The sequence below is a fragment of the Chlamydotis macqueenii genome, chromosome 5 (genome assembly GCF_036417535.1).
Source record: "Chlamydotis macqueenii isolate bChlMac1 chromosome 5, bChlMac1.mat, whole genome shotgun sequence".
Taxonomy (NCBI): Eukaryota; Metazoa; Chordata; class Aves; order Otidiformes; family Otididae; genus Chlamydotis; species Chlamydotis macqueenii.
In genome coordinates, this window is record NC_141560.1 from 35,658,309 (window position 1) to 35,676,856 (window position 18,548).

General features: G+C 36.5%; 2 protein-coding genes across 2 annotated transcripts in view; one reads left to right on the top strand and one right to left on the bottom strand.

Annotated features, from left to right (window-relative positions):
• Positions 1 to 14,540, top strand: part of RYR3 (ryanodine receptor 3) — a 254,587-nt gene extending 240,047 nt beyond the window's left edge. Inside the window, exons 94-104 of the mRNA XM_086750198.1 lie at positions 321 to 451; positions 4,110 to 4,152; positions 4,737 to 4,864; positions 5,822 to 5,882; positions 6,935 to 7,081; positions 9,020 to 9,154; positions 11,161 to 11,317; positions 12,130 to 12,194; positions 12,307 to 12,407; positions 12,815 to 12,866; positions 13,633 to 14,540. Coding sequence (XP_086606324.1) covers positions 321 to 451; positions 4,110 to 4,152; positions 4,737 to 4,864; positions 5,822 to 5,882; positions 6,935 to 7,081; positions 9,020 to 9,154; positions 11,161 to 11,317; positions 12,130 to 12,194; positions 12,307 to 12,407; positions 12,815 to 12,866; positions 13,633 to 13,728 — 1,116 coding nt within the window. The 3' untranslated portion in view covers positions 13,729 to 14,540. The remainder of the gene's footprint in view (positions 1 to 320; positions 452 to 4,109; positions 4,153 to 4,736; positions 4,865 to 5,821; positions 5,883 to 6,934; positions 7,082 to 9,019; positions 9,155 to 11,160; positions 11,318 to 12,129; positions 12,195 to 12,306; positions 12,408 to 12,814; positions 12,867 to 13,632) is intronic.
• Positions 14,541 to 14,624: 84 nt separating this feature from the next.
• The window catches only part of AVEN (apoptosis and caspase activation inhibitor), a 107,575-nt gene continuing 103,651 nt past the window's right edge, over positions 14,625 to 18,548 (bottom strand). The window contains exons 4-6 of the mRNA XM_086750199.1: positions 18,187 to 18,282; positions 16,338 to 16,698; positions 14,625 to 15,082 (exon numbers count right to left, since the gene is read on the bottom strand). Coding sequence (XP_086606325.1) covers positions 14,964 to 15,082; positions 16,338 to 16,698; positions 18,187 to 18,282 — 576 coding nt within the window. The 3' untranslated portion in view covers positions 14,625 to 14,963. The remainder of the gene's footprint in view (positions 15,083 to 16,337; positions 16,699 to 18,186; positions 18,283 to 18,548) is intronic.

Genomic DNA, 18,548 nt, shown 5'->3' on the forward strand with positions numbered 1-18,548 from the left:
CTTTGCTTTACCTACTCTGTGTGTCCCTAGCAAGTAGGTTGGGAGGGGGCAAGAAACTGGGAGAGGGGGCACAGCTGACCTGAACAGACCAAAGGGATATTCCATACCATGTAACGTCATACTCAGGACGAGGGTGGGACTGGACTTCCTAGGTGGCCGTTGCTCAGAGACTGGCTAGGCACTGATCTGCTTGTGGGACATCTTAGGAGGATGTTTGGTCTTATATAGTATTATAAAGAGTACTTAATACTGTGGGTAGATGTCAAGGTTTTCTAAAAATATATAAACCATGACAATGATGTCCACTGTTATTTTCATAGGTACCTCTGGTTGTATTCAAGAGAGAAAAGGAGGTGGCTAGAAAGCTGGAATTTGATGGACTATACATAACTGAACAGCCATCTGAAGACGATATTAAAGGACAGTGGGATCGCCTGGTTATAAATACTCCGTATGTAAAATCAAATGGTTATATGAAACTGTTTATAAATATTATAGCTTATTAAGCCACTGATATAGAACCTTCCCTGTCCACCTAGTCAATCTAAAAGAAAGGCATTTTTCACTTTATCTTGGATGCTACAACAGTAGATTCTAATGTGAAATCCTGTATTATCTGTTTATTTAATAAATACTATCACAACATGTATATTCCACCTCCTTTTCATTTTTCTAGGGTTTGCAAGGATTGTTCATCTTACCTCACAAGCTCTCTCCAAGACATTTCATGTATTAGTCACTATTGAGAAAGTTTTAAAAAGATAACTTCCATCCTTTTCAGTGACTCAATTTCACATTCATATTTTATAGCAGTATTCTCCTGCCTTTCTTTCCCACTTCTTGCTAACAAAATTTGTACATGACAAGAGATGTAAATCTAGCATAAAATAGGAATCCCAGAATTTGAGTAGGTCTGACAGGAATTACTGTCAGCTTGTATGCATTAGCAAATACTGTAATAGTCATACACTGATTCTAGGAGACTCACCTCTTATTCTGTCAGTGAATGATACAAGTGTAGGCAAAAAAAAGAACCGTATCGGTAAGCTGCAGCAGTCTGTAGGAATGACACAGAGAAATACAGCAAGTCAACTGTCTTCTCTTGAGATGCCTTGTCTACAGGTTATTTTTCAGAACTTACTCTTTCAAAACAACTAGAATCATGTTTTGGTACTGGTATACCTAAGCTTAGATTTTTGTCTTTCCCTTTTAGTATCACAATTTAAGGACAGTAACAGAAAGCTGGAAAAGAACAAAGTTATTTACACGTCACAAAGTAGCTGTGGCTAGTATGTGCAGGAATAATAAGTATTTGATAAAAACAAGCCAACAAAAATAGTCAACTAAATGCATCAGAGTGACAATATGCTGCAAAATAGCCAAAATATCTATTTTATCAGTCATACTCAAATTTTTTTACATTATAAATAGTGCCGTTAGTACTTTCATTAAAACTACAAAGTCTAAAATGTCGGAAATTCTTGAATGCTTTGTCTGCTTGTAGCCGATTCGTAGGATTCCTATGCAAAAAGATCACCCAGCATATGATATTTAAAAGCACAACAGTATTTATTGCTCTATTATAGCCTTGCACAAGCAGTTGCTAGCATAAGCAGTTACAGTTCCTAGCATAAGCAGTTAGCAGCGTATTGTTTTCCCTTTGTGAGAGTCTTAGCACCCCAACAAAGCCGGAGACAACGCCGAGCAGGAGGATGATGATCAGCGGGGTCAGAGCAGAGAAGGGAGGTAGGCGCAGCACCTTCAGGGCGTCCCCTGTTGTACGTAGAGTGTGCTCTGTGTCCTTTCTCTCCCTCTGCTCTGAGCCGCCTCTGTTTATCTCCTCAGCAGATTCAGTGGCAGAGCACTGACCAGGTGTTGATGCACGCGGGGCCAGCGCATGCAGCAAGGCCTGCCAAGTACGTGCCCTGCTGGCTAACAGCGGCTCCCGGATAGCAGCAACACACTGCTCAATAACAACCCTCCTAGCTCCCCTCTCCGAGGTAACAACCCTCCTAGCTCTCCTCTCCAAGGTCACGTTCCCACAGCTGTGTGCAGCTTGTAATTCCCACAGTGCCCCTACACGCACCATCACTGAAATCCCTCACACACTGCTACACCTGAATTTTAAGTTTTTTTCCTTAATTTCAGTTAGAAATACAGAGTAGCACGTATTATTAAAGTTACAATAGAAGGTAATTGGGAAACTGGAGAGCTTGCTTAATTTCCAATCTGTTCTATCTGTTCTTTTAATTATTGATAGCAAGCTATCGAGGCATCAGTAAGTTTATCCTCAGCAAAAACAAGCATGAATTAATGAGATATATTGTCAGCTTATCCCAGACAACGTGCTGTAGAGCTTGTTCTCAGCATGTTGCACTATCTGCACTATCTACTGAAGATAGTAATCTTCTTGAATAAAAGATTAAGGCTAATTTAAGCAGACTAATCCTTCCCTCTGATGTGAACTGACTCTCGAGGTTTAGTGCAGGTTTTGTGCCAGCAGGACAACCACTGCTGGAGGGTACCCAGTGCTGTCTATTTACTGAAATGTGCTTTCTAAAAGTGGGAAAAAAAAAAAAAAAAAAAGACAAAAGAGGTACCCTGATAAATGCAGCACTGGAAGATGTTTGTGGTAAAAGAGCTAGACACAAGCTGGCTACGTTAGAGACATACTTTGCTTAAAAGTCTGGGAAATCAAGGAAAGAGATAATATAAAGCATTGGACCAGAATATAGCAACTGAGTCAGTGAAACCATTTGCCTTTCTCTGGAATAATTTCATTCAGAACTTCAATTCAGAAAAATAAAAAATTGAGCTCTTAATAGTAGTTGGGAAGTTTACCTCGCGTCCCAGCAGAACACTGTTCTGGAATCTCATTCTTCTGATGTTAACACTTGCTTTATGTTACCAATACTGTCCTTTAGCTTAAGTAGTTATTTTTCTTTTTTACCTTCCTGCATATTTGCACAACTCCATGTTACATCGAGGACATGGGGAGAGAAAAACTTTCAGTCTTGTAGTGTTCCCTGCTAATTGGTATTCTTCAAAACTGAAATAATACACAGTAAGACCATCAGAGTGAGGAATTCCTGGACACTGCTATTCATAAGACAATTCAAGAACAATATTTTTTATTATCAAGACCGGGGAAGCATCACTGAGAAGACAGAACACTAGCTTTTCTCTTGCAGGTCAAAGCTGATGTATTTCCTAGCGTCTGTTGTAAGATCTCCCTCGGATAAAACTAGTTGCTTACTGAAGCATCATGGTTGCTCGCTTCTCAAAAAGAAGGGAATTTTCAATAACAGATATCCTGACACCTCTTCAATATTTAAGATTTACTGCTTCAGTTCTTTCTCTTTTGTATACACAACAGCTTTTCTTTTAATTATCAGTGTGGACATGGCTACTCAGTGGCAGATGATGCAAAATGCTGTTTATCTGAACAGTCTTGCAGCTTTAGAATTATGGATGTTTTTTACCTTGTCTTGTTCTGAGATGTCAGATGCAGCAACAACAATATGATACACCTGAGAACAAGATCACCACTAACCCCTGTTTTTACCAAATGATCTTTCCAGTTTTCTGGGATTTTTAAAATATTTTTTAAATTTTAATCTTATGTTGGAAAACTGTCCACTGGTTCCACGTGTTCAGCCTCTATTTGAAATGTAGTCCAGTGAACTTACAAATCATTTATGCTACAAGACTCCCTTATTTTCCTCTGAAAATCATTCTCCATATTGGTTTTATGGCTAGGAGCAATATAGTATTTATTTAGGAGATGATACTACAGTGACTAGTCTGCTACTATTGAGTTGTTAGGCTCATTAGGTGATAATATTTAGTCTGCTGTCCTTTTGTAGCCAATCATATTTGTGGATGTGAAAAAGAAAAGAGGGAGGGGGGGAAAAGATGATATTGCAGTGAAAGATGATTATCCACACGAAAATAAGTTGTTCTTGTAATTCAAAGTGCAGCAAGTGAATGAAATTGTACCAGAATCTGCAGTGATCAGGAACATGGTATTTTATTTTCTTTGTGGTTTTTTTCTTTTCTTTCCTCTAACAAGTAAAATAACTTTAAATATCCTTATCTTATCTATCTAGGTCCTTTCCTAACAATTACTGGGACAAATTTGTAAAACGGAAGGTAGGCTTTTTATATTTCTATTATGTTAGTCATAGCAATAATCTACTGTTCAGTTAATTTGGATATCTCAGTGTAATATACTTCTGTACACATAAATATACAAATAATTGAGAACTGAGATTTGTTTTACGGAAGTCACTGTTGTGGTAAATGTCTCTGTGAACAAGCAGCTGCAGCGTGGGTGGGAGGAGGGAGGAAGACAGAAGGCTGTGGTTTCCTTCCCAGACTCAGGCATTGGAAATAACTTTGTGCTGTCAATCAGCCACATAGGTCTAATTTACAGTCATTGTCATCTTTAGGATACAAAGCCCCCTCATCCTCCTAAAAAAAGAAAAACATGCCAGCTTAATTGATGGCAAATTATACATAAGCTTTCAGATAATAGCCTTTAATGCTTCTATTTTTCTTTCTTATGCTCCCCTCGCCTGGCTTCCTGGGAGTTCTGACTGTTCTAGTAGTGTTAATTGTTGAAAGACTGGTTTGTTGGGGTTTTTTTTTAAATTTCTGACAACTACGGGCTTAAAGTAGGGTGAATGTCATCGAGGTCTTTCTTGGAGCAAAACCTTCTCTTCTTCCATTTTTAGGTTATTAACAAGTACGGAGACTTATACGGAGCAGAGCGCATAGCAGAACTTTTGGGTTTGGAGAAAAGTGCCCTTGATTTTAGTCCAGTGGAAGAGAGCGAACCAGAAGAGGCATCTCTTGTATCATGGTAGGACTTCAGAACTTCACAGACAAATTATGTGTTAGCATAACTTTGCTATCAAAGATAAAAACAGATTTTATATTGAAACTGTAGTGACGTTTTCCTCAGTATGGAAAATTCAAATGGAGAAGTCTTCCTAGCGTAGAAGTAAAATAAAAAAGCTTTTTGTTTGTTCTCAAATGTACTTATCCCTGTGTTATAAATGTAAGATAAAAAAAAATCACTTGAGTTGATGCTGGCTGATACAGCTGGGCATTCTTGTATTTTAAACATTAATCAATGCACCATTTAAAAGTTCTTTAGGTGTTCCAACAGAGTTAGTTTCAGACCAAAGGACAGAAAAAGTATTGATAACAAGTATCTAGATGCCAAGTATCTAGAAAAAAAAAAATCAGAGGTGTTTTCCTGACTTCATCCATCAGTGAAGATGAGAGTTTGAAAGTACCCAAGACCCAAATGATTTAGGGTCCTACAAGAGTTTGGTTTCCCTGATACTTAAGGCACACAAGAAGAAGGATTTCTGTCCGCATGTCCTCTAATGGCTAATAAAATATTAGAATCTTGCAGAAGGCATTACCTCTTCTATTACCTTTTCTCTTGATAATTTTGGCAACATTTTACAGTAGACAGAACATATCTCTTGTATTAAAGCAATTTTAGTTCCATATTTCACCACTTTTAACACACATTTTCATTTTTCCAAGTCTGGAATACAGCAGTATCACTCCTACTGAAATTGTTCCATGAGTTTCAATGGTTTAGAAACTGTGTATGAATGCTTAGAGTTAATGAATACTCTCTGAAAAATGAAGCACCTACATCACTCAAAAAATAAACAGCTAATGCATTTCACCAGCTTCACCAAACAAATGTGAAGTACCAAACCAAGTTTGTTATTTATACTAACAGAATTCAATACTTAATTTTGACATTGATGCATTTCAGAATTTTTTTATTTTCTAGGTTAAGCTCCATTGATACAAAGTACCACATCTGGAAGCTCGGAGTTGTTTTCACTGATAATGTGAGTATGTTACCCTAGAAGAATATCCTTTCATTTACTCTAACCATGATTGTATGTCTTCCACCACCTGCTTTTATTTTAAACAAACATACACAAAAAAATATTGCATTGCAGAGCCATTTAAAAGTATTTTTTTCTGTCTTGTGTTCTAGCAAATTGCTTTGATTTAAAATTTTCTTTTTTATCCCAAAGGGCAGTGTGCACCTCCTCACCATTAACACAATGTCAGCATTTTAGAAGTTAATGGTATATAATTTTGTAGAAATCAATCTAGCAACCAAAGGTGTCTTTTCAATAATCAAGCACATTCTACAGAAAGTTATCCTTTTTATTCTCAAATCGTCTGTTTGACATGGTTGGTTAATTCTTTTCTTTCATACCTTCTCCTTTGAAAGAACCATGCTTACATTAAAATTCCTTTTTGCATCCTCTTGAGCATTCCCAAACAAACAAGAAGGCCAAGGTGAATCAAGTGAAGATGTATAAATTCATTGTGCACTAAAAGCACACTGAGCCATTGTTCTTAGTAAGAGCTTTCACATCAAAGTGGCTTCAGGTTCACTGCTTGTTAAAAGCATAAGCTCCATTATGTGCCTTAGGTTTTCTGAGTGTCCTGGTTGACGTGGTCTGAGAGTTAAAGAAGAGAGCGAAGTGTCTCAGGAGTAATACAATGCATTTTCTCTCCTCCAGAATCAATTTAAAGTACTTCTTTATAATAAGCTCCCCAATTAAAATAGTTTTAAGGTAGGGGATTTTGATGTTAATAACATATATGCTGGAGACTGCATTTAAATGTGTAAAGATGAGGTCTCACTAGCATAACTAAGCAACAAACACTCCTTAAATGAACAGTGCAGCTGAGAAGAAACAGAGTAAGACAGTCTTTTTGAACACGTGAAATAGAGGTATTACATTTAGACTGTGATTCAAGTCAGATCATGATAGTATTACTTTATTTCATAACTTGAGCGGCTAAAAGAAAGCTGTATTGTGGATCCAGTAATGCACATTCGCACATGCTAACATTCTACCACTTTTCACTGTCTCTGCAGTCGTTTTTATACTTAGCTTGGTACACAACTATGTCTATCCTTGGGCACTACAACAACTTCTTCTTTGCCGCTCATCTGCTGGATATTGCTATGGGTTTCAAGACATTGCGAACCATTTTGTCTTCAGTCACTCACAATGGCAAACAGGTTAGTGCTACATGCAACGGTTTGAAAAGGAATGTGTTTTGCAGTACTGGAAAAAAATCTTATGGTACCAAGGAAATATTGGAATGCAATCAATTTTCATAATGACTGGACTAATGACTAGATCCCATTGTGTCTTCTGCAGCATATTTAATACATGTTAAATCCTGTGAAATTATAATAATCTATAGCCACAGAGTGCTGACAGCTAAACTTTGGTGCACAATAGAAAAATGCATCATTTTAGAAAAATACAAGAATATGAACTATGATCTAACCAGCTCCTTCTCTATGCTCAATGATGAACTGATTGGTGAAAACTAATAAGAATTCACAATCTCTCCTTAACTACAGCAGTAATAATGAACTGAGTGCTGAGATTTCAATACTTAGCTAATAAGAATGTACTTACAGATGTGTGCATTCTGCACTGTGGAATATATTAATATGTTGCTTTGTCCTTCAAAAATCAGATTAATAAAATCTACTTCCAAAACTAATTGTTGAAACTTATGCAGGGAATCATTCTCTGATGTCTAGAGGCTCTGTGTTCCTAGCTAGCATACCAACAAAACCAAGCTTTCCACTAGCACGCTTTTTAACTTATATTTAAGAAATCTAACAGAACTTCCTCAAAATTTAATTTCAAACATACACATTCCATTCTTTCTCAAATGCAGTAACATATATTCTAAGCCCACTCTTACGCCCCGTTAAGACATGTCAAAACATTTCAAACCACATAATGTTTTGGAAGGTGTAGGAATATCCCCTTAGCTTAACTCTGATAGATCCTTTGTGTTTGCTTAATCCTTTCTTTCAGCAGAAGTTGACCAATGGAAGTTTCTTCTCTTATCAGGAAAGGAAGTTTCTAAAACAATACATCTGATAATGTTTTCAATATCATCGCCCAAATAAATGAAATCTCTGCTTTTATCCCCTTCATTTTCCCCCAGGATGACCAAAGTCATATTACTTTTAATTTAAGGATTGATGTATTTTCTTTATGAGATTTTTCTAAATGTAATACTCAAAACTGAACATAATTGACAAAACTGTTTCAACTCAATCTGAAAACAGCTTTTAGTATACATTCTTAACAAGCAAAGATTAGTTTTTCTAATCCTCTTGCTTTTCGTGCTAGTAGATATGAACACTGAAAGACAGCTGCAGGTTTTTCAATTGAAATGTTTATTTTGGGAGCATACTTACAGATCTGCAGAAAGTGATACACCGATGATCAGCTCATTGTTTAATACTCTTACATTTCTTTTAAGAGTAATACCAATTGTTGCACTTTTTAAAATATGTAGCCTTCAGCAACTCCTCTCCAGAGCTGCATGTTCTAGTGCCAGCCGCAACAAACTATATATAATCTAGTGTCATTGACCACTAAACTTTTCATCTAAGGATTTTATTTACTTAAAAGCAAGACCTGGAAATTATGTTTGGTCATCTTAAGAAATTTCTATCCACTTTATAGATGGCTTTGCTAACCAGCTTTGGAACAGAAAATAGACTATGATAAGTCCTAATAAGTCCCAGTTGAAATTATTTCTCAAATTAACTAAAGGGGTTTATTTTTTAATCATTTAATTTTTGCTCTATATCCAGTTTTTCAAGTTACTAGAATTTAACTTTTAAATAGTGGAAACATTGCTTCAGTGATATATAGTTTGTATGCACATAGCTCAGAAAGATGAAAACAACTTCAATTTCTTGATACCATTTTTTCCTTTGATTTTCATGTGAGAGCAGGTTAAAGTAACACCTCTACGCTGATCGAAGCAATAGAGCTATCATAACTGCTATCTTTAGTTTCCATATTGGGAAGGTACAATGTGATACATTTTCAATGCTCAGGGCAGTACGCTGAGCTAGCATATCCCTTCTGACAGAATGAAACTGAAACCTACTTTCATGTCATGTCTCCATACACAGCTTGTGCTCACTGTAGGACTCCTCGCTGTAGTAGTGTATCTTTACACTGTTGTGGCATTCAACTTCTTCCGCAAATTCTACAACAAAAGTGAAGATGAAGATGAACCAGACATGAAATGTGATGACATGATGACGGTAACTAAAACATCACTGGCATGCTTCAAATTTCATCCTAATTTTTCAAAGGGATACTTAAGATAAAATGATAAGAAAGGAGGAATGGTTTTGTTGTTAAAGCCATGCATCTCCTCTTCATGCTATATGCCATTTTGAAAATGTGACTGCTCTTGGAATTCCCTCTGCATTCTCCAGTGGTCTGAACTCAACAGTGGATAGATGACACTCACCAGTATAGGAAAATATTCTGTTTTTTTCTCCTAAATACTGTCGCTTGTGATTTGCTGCAATTCTCTTACATATGAAGATGGCAAACTCGTAAAGTATATGGAAGAAATTTCATGACAAACTGGTCGGCCCTGCAAAAAGCAGCTGTGTTATTGCAGCTCAAAAAAACCCCAATTTGTTCCCAATGTTTGCAAGTGTGCAAGCTCCTCCTATCCTTATTTAGGTTATATGAAGTATATGAGATTATTAGCACTAGATATAAAACCCTGCTCTGAAGTGCTTGCATTTAGTAATTTACTCATGAAGGAAGAAGTCAAGGCTGGGTAGAGAAGAGGGAAATTAGAATTTATTGAGGGTGATCATCTAATGCTACTCATTTCCCTTCTAACTTACAGCTGTTGCCACAGTATGTTATTTATGTCATATTAAAAGATACGCTACAGATACGTATTATGGCATGAAGAGGATTTTATTGTCTTACTGTATAAAGAAAACAGCATAAATTCAGTTACTAAAAATGTAATACTCTGGCTTTGTGGCCAGCTCATTGTTCCATGGAATAGTCGCTCTCTGCCAAAGATAGAACATATCTTGGAACAGAGATGTATCATAGACTTCACAAAATTATCTTCCCTACTAAACTTTCTTTCAAACACTCACTGCAAGTCAGATGTGCAAATGATAGAAATTACGAAAACTGCCCAAGCAGTATTATTTAAGTGGTCCCTCCGAGAGCTGTATATAATGGTCTGGTCATAAAAGAGATGTAGGAGTAAGTGGAATAATGAAACTATATTACATTTTAAACCACTCTACCAAGTGAGGTAAATCAATTCCAAGTTATGTTTGTAAGTATGATTAAACTACTACCAGCATCTTACATCAACAGCAAAGCTGCATTATAAAAATGGATGTATACCTCTGTTTAGTGTTGGCTTGTGAAAGACAAGATTTGTCAGGTTTTATGATGATTATTTAACACCGGCATTGCTGTCTAATGTGACTCCAGAGCACTGGCTGGGCTTAGAGACTTCCATTGTTTTTAACCCACATTATGTGACAGGAGGTGATTTACAAGATTCTGTAGCCAGTTTGTACAGGAACATCAGTAGTACAGGGCTCCAGAAGGAGATTCTATTCCAATGTACTTACGTAGCTTAAATATCCAGATTTTTAAAGATTCTACCATGAAGACTTAAATGTTCAAAAAGTACAACACAGAGCAATATTTTTGAAAAGTGATTTCTTCCTCATCAAGAACATAGGCTATGTTTCCCAGATTATAAATAATTTACAATGTACTAAACCAGACATCTACTACTGCAAAATGAAATAATCCAGAAACCACCTAAACAAAGATAGATCTCCCTGTTGGGAATATGTCACTGTTTCTTTTATGGCAATATTTGCCAGTATTTCTAAACTCCATTACAAAACGTCCTCTGCTTACTCAGAGCAGCTAGAACCTCAGCAATGAATATAAGGGGTAGAATATAGCTGAGTACAGTAACAAATACAAGAGAAATGCTCCCCCAAATGGTCAGTCTGTAAGGAGAAGGGAACAGCTGATGCTGACTCCTCTTAGTAAGTGTGCTTTAAGATGTAATCACATTAGTTATGGCAATAACAGATTTCTGGTGCAGTGTGTGTGATACATGAGGAATGATACTATGTGTTCCTTGTTACTATAACTTGTGAAGAGAATTAATGAGCAGAATAATTTTAAAAAAGAAAAAAATACAAACAATCAGTCATTTATGGTAAATGTGTCTGTAATTTACCTCTCTCTTTTTTAGTGTTACCTGTTCCACATGTATGTAGGTGTAAGAGCTGGTGGTGGCATTGGCGATGAAATTGAGGATCCTGCTGGAGACCCTTACGAAATGTATCGAATCGTCTTTGACATTACATTTTTCTTCTTTGTCATTGTTATCCTACTGGCCATTATTCAAGGTACTGTCACTTACCTTGTAGACACTGTTAGAATTTAGTTTACTTAAGTTCTGCAATGTGTTTAAACCATATTTGTGTTTGAGGTAAATTTCGCAGTAGTGCTATTGCTATATAGACTTATCTCTGAGCTGATAAAATAATTAATTCTGAAAGTAATAATTTTATACTTAATTCATAAATAATGCATTGTTGCAAGTACTACACAAAGACCAAGCACAAGAAACATAACCTGCCTGGGTTACAGTGTTTATGAACACTTTGACAACTATCCAGCAATGACACAGCTTGTACAGGATCACTGTTCTTCGTAGAATAGCCATTTAAACTTGGAGAGCCTTGCTGTAGACACTCTTCACACCTTTAGTTTGGAACCACCACAGTTGGCTTGGGAGTGGAAACTTTGCCTTTGGAAAGGGGAAATGACATGGAGAAAGGCACCATGGCCACATACTCATCTCTTCCCTTGAAGATGATTTTCTGTTTTAATTGGTTTGCAGTTGTGGCTTAGAGAGAATGCGACCTAAGCTGGCGTAAGGCTGTTGTTAGGAAAAAACACCATTTTATGGTAATCTGGTGGCCAAGGAAAAAATAAATGTAACACATCTGTACTTCTATGTAAGAGAAACTCTTACTGCTAAAGTGCAGTGTAAACAAATGTTAGCTGTCTGGAAATCGGTAATTGTAACTTGAATTGTTCAACCTAGACATAAAAACACTGAACTCTAAAGACAGTAGAGGATGTCTGACAGGCATTACTTGAAATATGAATATTGCTAAGTAGTGAAGTGTTGCTCCTTTTCCATTTGAAATAGGTCTCATTATTGATGCTTTTGGTGAATTAAGAGACCAGCAAGAACAAGTGAGAGAAGATATGGAGGTATGAGCAAGCATATTACATTTTTAATTACTCTTATTCACCTAGATTGTTACCAGTTAAAATAATGTCTTTGAGTGAAAAATTCATTTGTAACCACAACTTGTGTTTCCAGACCAAATGTTTTATTTGTGGAATCGGCAATGACTATTTTGACACAACCCCACATGGCTTTGAAACACATACTTTGCAAGAACACAACTTGGCAAACTACCTGTAAGTATGTTTTACTACTGAAATTACAATAAAGAGACCTTTCAGCTCCAGAGTAATTTAGGTGCACACATTGCTGAGAATCCTAAGACAGAATTTTGTAGAACTGAGGAATTCTCCCTTCCTTCGGGAGTTATTTGGAGCCTTAGTGAGATGTTGGAGCATCTGTGTATTGGAGTTGGCATATGCCTCATTCAGGTATTGCTCCTAGCACTGAAATGAAGAAAATGCTTAACCACATTTTCCCACTTCTACAGATTTTACATCTGTTAGCACTTCCACAGGAGACGTGCTGGAGGACGAATTTTCTCCTTTAACATACCCACTCCCTCACTTACTCCAATCTAGGAAGGGTCAGGCAGAGATGTCACATTTTCTGTATTAATGCCCACTTCATGCGCTTGTTTCAGGTTCTTCTTAATGTATCTCATTAACAAGGATGAAACTGAGCATACTGGCCAGGTCAGTAGAAAATAAAACTTTTTTTTTTCCTTAAGATTATCTTTCAACTTTATCTTCTCTAGTCTTGTAGCTGCGTACCACCAGCTGGAACTGATGTACCACCAGGGACTGGAGATGATGCCACTCCCCTCCAGATTCTTCTGCGAGTAAAAGAAAAGGAAGGGTTAAGAAAAAAGGGAGAGGGGTGGGCTGCAGCAGTGTGCTATTCTACCCAGCACTGAACGACCAGTAGTCTTACTGCCATCTTCTCTCTTAAACACTGAAATATACCAGTTGTAGTTTATTCCCAAAAGATTAAGTAGGCAAGCTACTGTATATATAGTCAAAAGCCATATATATGTGTGTGTGTGTATATGTATATTTAGTGTTGTTAGGCCCTAAATGTAAATAAATAAGACAATAAATAGGATTTAATTATATCTTATCTCAAATAAGAAGCTGTTCTGCAAACACTACAAAAGTACCTTACACTTCAGTGTTTTCCAAGCAAACTAAAACATATTTTATACAAAGAGATTGTGTACGGGCTTGCTCTGATATAACCAGACTGATTCACTTACATTTACACAGTTTTTCTAACAGGGCTCAAATTTCAGTAGTACCGAATCAAGAAAAGTGCAGAACAAAACTTGTACAAATGTTTCAATGTCTTCGCAGTTCTGCTCCACGGTATCAGGCGCAGTACCTGGTTATTGTTAAAAGTTTATCTATCTAGCACACTAACTGCAAGGTGTCTGTTAAAATAAATACTCTCTATCATTTTCAGGAGTCATTTGTGTGGAAGATGTACCAAGAAAGATGTTGGGATTTTTTCCCAGCAGGGGACTGCTTCCGGAAACAGTATGAGGATCAACTTGGCTAATGTCACAACAGAAATTATTTATTCATGAACTATTATACCAGTGAACCAGTATACAAAAAAACCCCTTCTTTTCATGGTGTAATTTCACAGCTTGTATTTGCTTTAAATGTCTTTAAACTTCAAGACATACATAAAATGTGACACTATTTCATAGGCTTTTTGTACCTACCGGAGATGAAACAGGTCTTTTGTTGGAATTTTAATTTAGAAAAGGGAAAGTGATGCCAGATTAACAACTTTTTAACCACATCGTTAACCTAGTGTTTGGCAGTACAGTTGAAAGGGCTAAAAGGTGTCTTAATTGCACAACATTTGACATTTAAGAACTTGAACATCAGAGGCCATGCCTCAGAAAATGTATTTTAACTGCTTTCCAGTTTTGCCCCTCCCCTCCGTATTTGCTAGTGAATGTATTAAGATACAGCTTGAAAAGCTTTAAGCAGTTAAAGAGAAAACATTTTCAAACACTTCGTCAACCTTGAAACATTAAGTGCCTTAAAACCTCTGTAGACATAGCTATGCAAACTTTTATGTTGGTGTTCTAGATGAACAGATCCATTAACTGTATCGCTTTTCTGTCCTTCGGTATGAACTGCACTTGAAGTTTGTTTAAACTCCTCCTTCAATAACAGCTTATTAGATTCTGCTGTTAAGAGACAGACCCTGTATCAAAAGGAATACAATTTACATCTTAGGCCAAAGTAAAACAATGCTCTCTGGTTACCTGCAAGTAGAAGCTGCTAGGATTATGCTTTTTTTTTTTCCCCCTTCTAATAAAAAGTGCCCACTGCAATAAAGTATCATAAACCAAATACCACCTTTGCTGTCTTTTTCCTCACTTTTCTACAATATGGAGATGTGGCATGAGGATGGCAACTAAAAAAACCATGCGTACCGGTTGTTCATTCATAGCTTTATTTTAAGGACTACAATATAGCAAGTACAAGCTGAAATAACTGTTCCCTTAGTGCGCTGCAGCCTGCATCTTTAGCAAACAAAATACTAATTTAATCACAAATTTTAGACCTTTTTCTGAGAATATTAGTCTTTTAGACAATTTTCAGTCACATCAAAATCAATTCTGATTGCACAGAAGGTACCAGCAAGGAAAACCAGGTATTTGGCACACTGAACATAGCAAAACAGATAAAGGAAATAATGAGGCAATAAAGGAAGATTCAGCTTTCTACTTCATGTTTGCTATATTCAATTATTCACATAAGAAAATCTGAGCTTCAGGAAATCATGCTGTCCAGCCAGTCTTCAAGCTCTTCCTCAGTAACATTTTTAGATGTACTTTGCTGTTGCTGTGATGCTGTACTCTTCTCTTCAGGTACGTCTACTTTTAAAGGGTCTAGAAAAGCGAAAAGAACAGACTTGAAAATCTGGAACCAATTCCATACCAGCTCTTTGTCCCAGATCAGTTTGCTTTTTAATGCACAACTGACTCTATTTAAACACAATTTATCTTTCTTGAAGAACAGCGAGTCCTATTCCCAAAATAGTAGCAACAAAAAAAAAAAAAAAAAAAAAAAAAAAAAAAGAGACAACATAATAAGCTCAACTACAGCAATGTGGCTTCCATCTGACTCAAGGGGGGCATGGCCTGGCCTGCAGCAGACAGCAGTAAGTGATCCCCCGCTACTGCGAGCTGTTCGCAATCCTGTCTGCTGCAGAGTAACGTAGGAGAGGAGCAGGAGAACACAAAAGCAGATCGGCCCTGCACGATTATTACAGCATGATAGGATTCTATATGCTTTCTTAATATTGCTTGCTTAAGGGATTTACACTGTGCTTTGGAGTGGAAAGCATGACATAGCACTGAAATGAAAGAGCATTTCAAGCCTGTCTTCAGTACCAAGGCTTGCTGTATTGCTTATGGTGACATCTTACATGTTCAAACAGCTTGGACTTACTTAACTGTTGTTAAAGTAGCAAGAAAAATCATACACACACACACAAAAAAATCAGAGCTGCTAAAAATTCTCTTGCAGCACTGTGGACTGGGGAGAAGTAGCAAACTATCTCCATCAAAAACTAAGAAAAAGTAGTGTAACTTCCTGGAATGCAAACAAAACGAATGGTTTGCCAATTTTTCTGAAATATGAAAATGTTCCTATACGTTTTGTTTCCATACTAAACTTAATTTTGTAAAATCAATGCCAGTAAAGTTTCTAAACAGCATTTATAACAAGCCATCAGAAATAGCTGTCAATTCTTTTGTATACTATTAACAGCCTTAGTTCACTGTGCTAATGTTACATAAAACATGTATGTTATCTTCCTCTCACTAAATTTCTCTAGTAGTACATTATTTTTTTTTAATTTGAATTTTTACTCCATCATAAGACCAATGTTGTTCTGCAGAAGAATTTCTCTTAATGCTTAAAATGAACTGACAATGACAAAACTTTAGTTCAGTGGGGAGTTAGTTAAAACTGAAAAGCAACAAATGGTTCAGAACATAGCCCCAGATAAATGAAATGCAGTATGACAGAAACGATGACCGCAGTACTGCTGACTGGGCTAATCAAGAGTTCAAAAACATCAGCAAAAGAGAGATCAATGGAAATTAAGTAAGGCCATGCTACGGAGAAGAGAAATCTTACCATTTTCCTTACAATCCATTTTCAGCTCTTTCTCACTTGATACGTTGCAGGATAATGCATGTGCTACAGGTCTGCTTTCAGTATCAATGGGAGCATCTAAATTTAGGAGACGATCTAGTTCTTCATCCAAGTGGTCAGTCTCTTGCTGTGATAGTGGACGGGCTCCCTGAAATGGTTCTGCTGCACTTGCGCTAGGACCATTTTTACTTCTAGGCTCCGATGGTGCAACAGAATCACCAACAGGATGGGAGACCAACACCGTTTCACTGTGAGCCACAGACTGTCGGAACAGAAGCTCTCTTCTCTTGCCATCTTCAGTAACTTTAGATTTCATCTGTGGAAGCTCTACAGGTGTTGATGCCTAAGAGCACAGGAAAGAACTTGAGTCTTTCTAATGATTAACGCCATTGTTACTATTCTGTCTAATTTGGATTGTAATTCATGCTTCCTACATTTGATCACCTAAGAAAGTATAATGAATTTCAGGAGAATGGAATTTGTAAGTAAAAATAAACTAAAGTTATCTGATGATACTTGTACAGAATTAACTACAAAATAGAAAAAAAAATCTTTTATCCCTTATTATGGAATATGAGATTGTACTCTAAATCAGTAAGTTCCATTGTTTCACAAATACTTCCTGGAGAGTTACTTCTCTTTGATTCTTCTGTAATGAAATTCCATCAATACTCTGAATTTTGGAATGACTAAAGTCAGAATTTGGCTAGAAATTTTTTTGTTAGCCCTTCCCTCCAAAATTCCAGTCTTGAAAGTGAATCACACTATAGGTTGCTGAAAATTATTTAGCAAAAGTTCCAGTATATTGCTGTATATTTTGAAAAAATGAAACCAAATTACAAAATGTTATCAAATAGTGAAACAAGAAATGGCAACTCATTATTTAACCGTGGAATACAGATTCTGCTTTTATCAGGACGCCCTGACATTAATAACACTGCAGCATATCTGATGCCCACATCATCCGTGAGAACGACATGACAAAGATTAAATGTCATAATGCACACTTTAAAATCCTGATAAGAGTTCAAGTCATGGGCTTTAATTCTTAAGACAAAAATTGTATTTGAAAGTACCATTTACTTGCAGATTCCCTTAGACGTCACATCTGCAGACATATTTGAGCTCCCTTAAGAATGAACATAGTTCTGTCACTCACAGAAGCGCTCTGTGCAACTCCAAACAGAAGTAAAATTTCTTCTGTAAGGGTCATGCTTCTTTTTCCCTGCTTGAGCAGACAGATTTTTTTTTAAAGAATTTTAGTTTTCTATTTAAGTCTCATTGGTTTTTTTGCCCTTACAGGAGTATTTTCTCTTTCACAACCTGAAGAAACATTTTTTTCTTGCCTTTTTTTTTTCACCAGACCATAAATGACATTTTCTTCACCTGTTTGATTGACAGTTCTACCTGTTCCAACACAGATGTAAGTTTGATTCATGGAATAAACTTATTAGCTATGTAGAAGAGTAAATAGAAATCAAAATATTAAAATCAACAGGAAAGAATGGGAAAGCACTTCCAAAATTTTGGTGCAAGCTTTTAGCAGCTGCTAACCAGAGAAGCAATTACAAAAGAAGTGCAATCATTCCGCGTCAAACACGCAGATACTTGGCCTCACATCTAATGTGCTGCACATGAAAGCATTTTGTTTAAAGCCAACAAAGCATAAAAAGTGCTTGACATGCAGGATACCATGGTCTCAATAAATGTATTTACTTATAAAATACAGTCAACTCATGTTTGAAAACCAAGTTTAAAGTAATCTTTCCTGCATAGACTATTTCACTTAAAATATTTGCATTTTTTTTTTTGTGAAAATGCACAGCATTACCTGCACAAGTTCAGCAGCTACGTTCAGCCTCAAATGTAGAGGTAATTCCTGAAGGGCTTGGACCAGAGACTGGCAGTCAACAGAAAGCGCAGATAACTGAAATATAATCCAACACACAGTATGCTTGTATTAAAAACAAAAAGAACCAATAATGACTTTAATCTATCACATTCCCATGTTCAATACATTCATGGACTGTGAAGAACATTCTAATGAAACACACAGCATCTAACTTCTCAAAGATTTTGGCAATAACAGCAGGAATTCATAGTTTTACGTTACAGGTACAAAGTAGTTTCCCTAAATTACTGTGTGAACACCTACAATGCAAATAATCACTTAAAGGTTTAAAAACAGAGGAT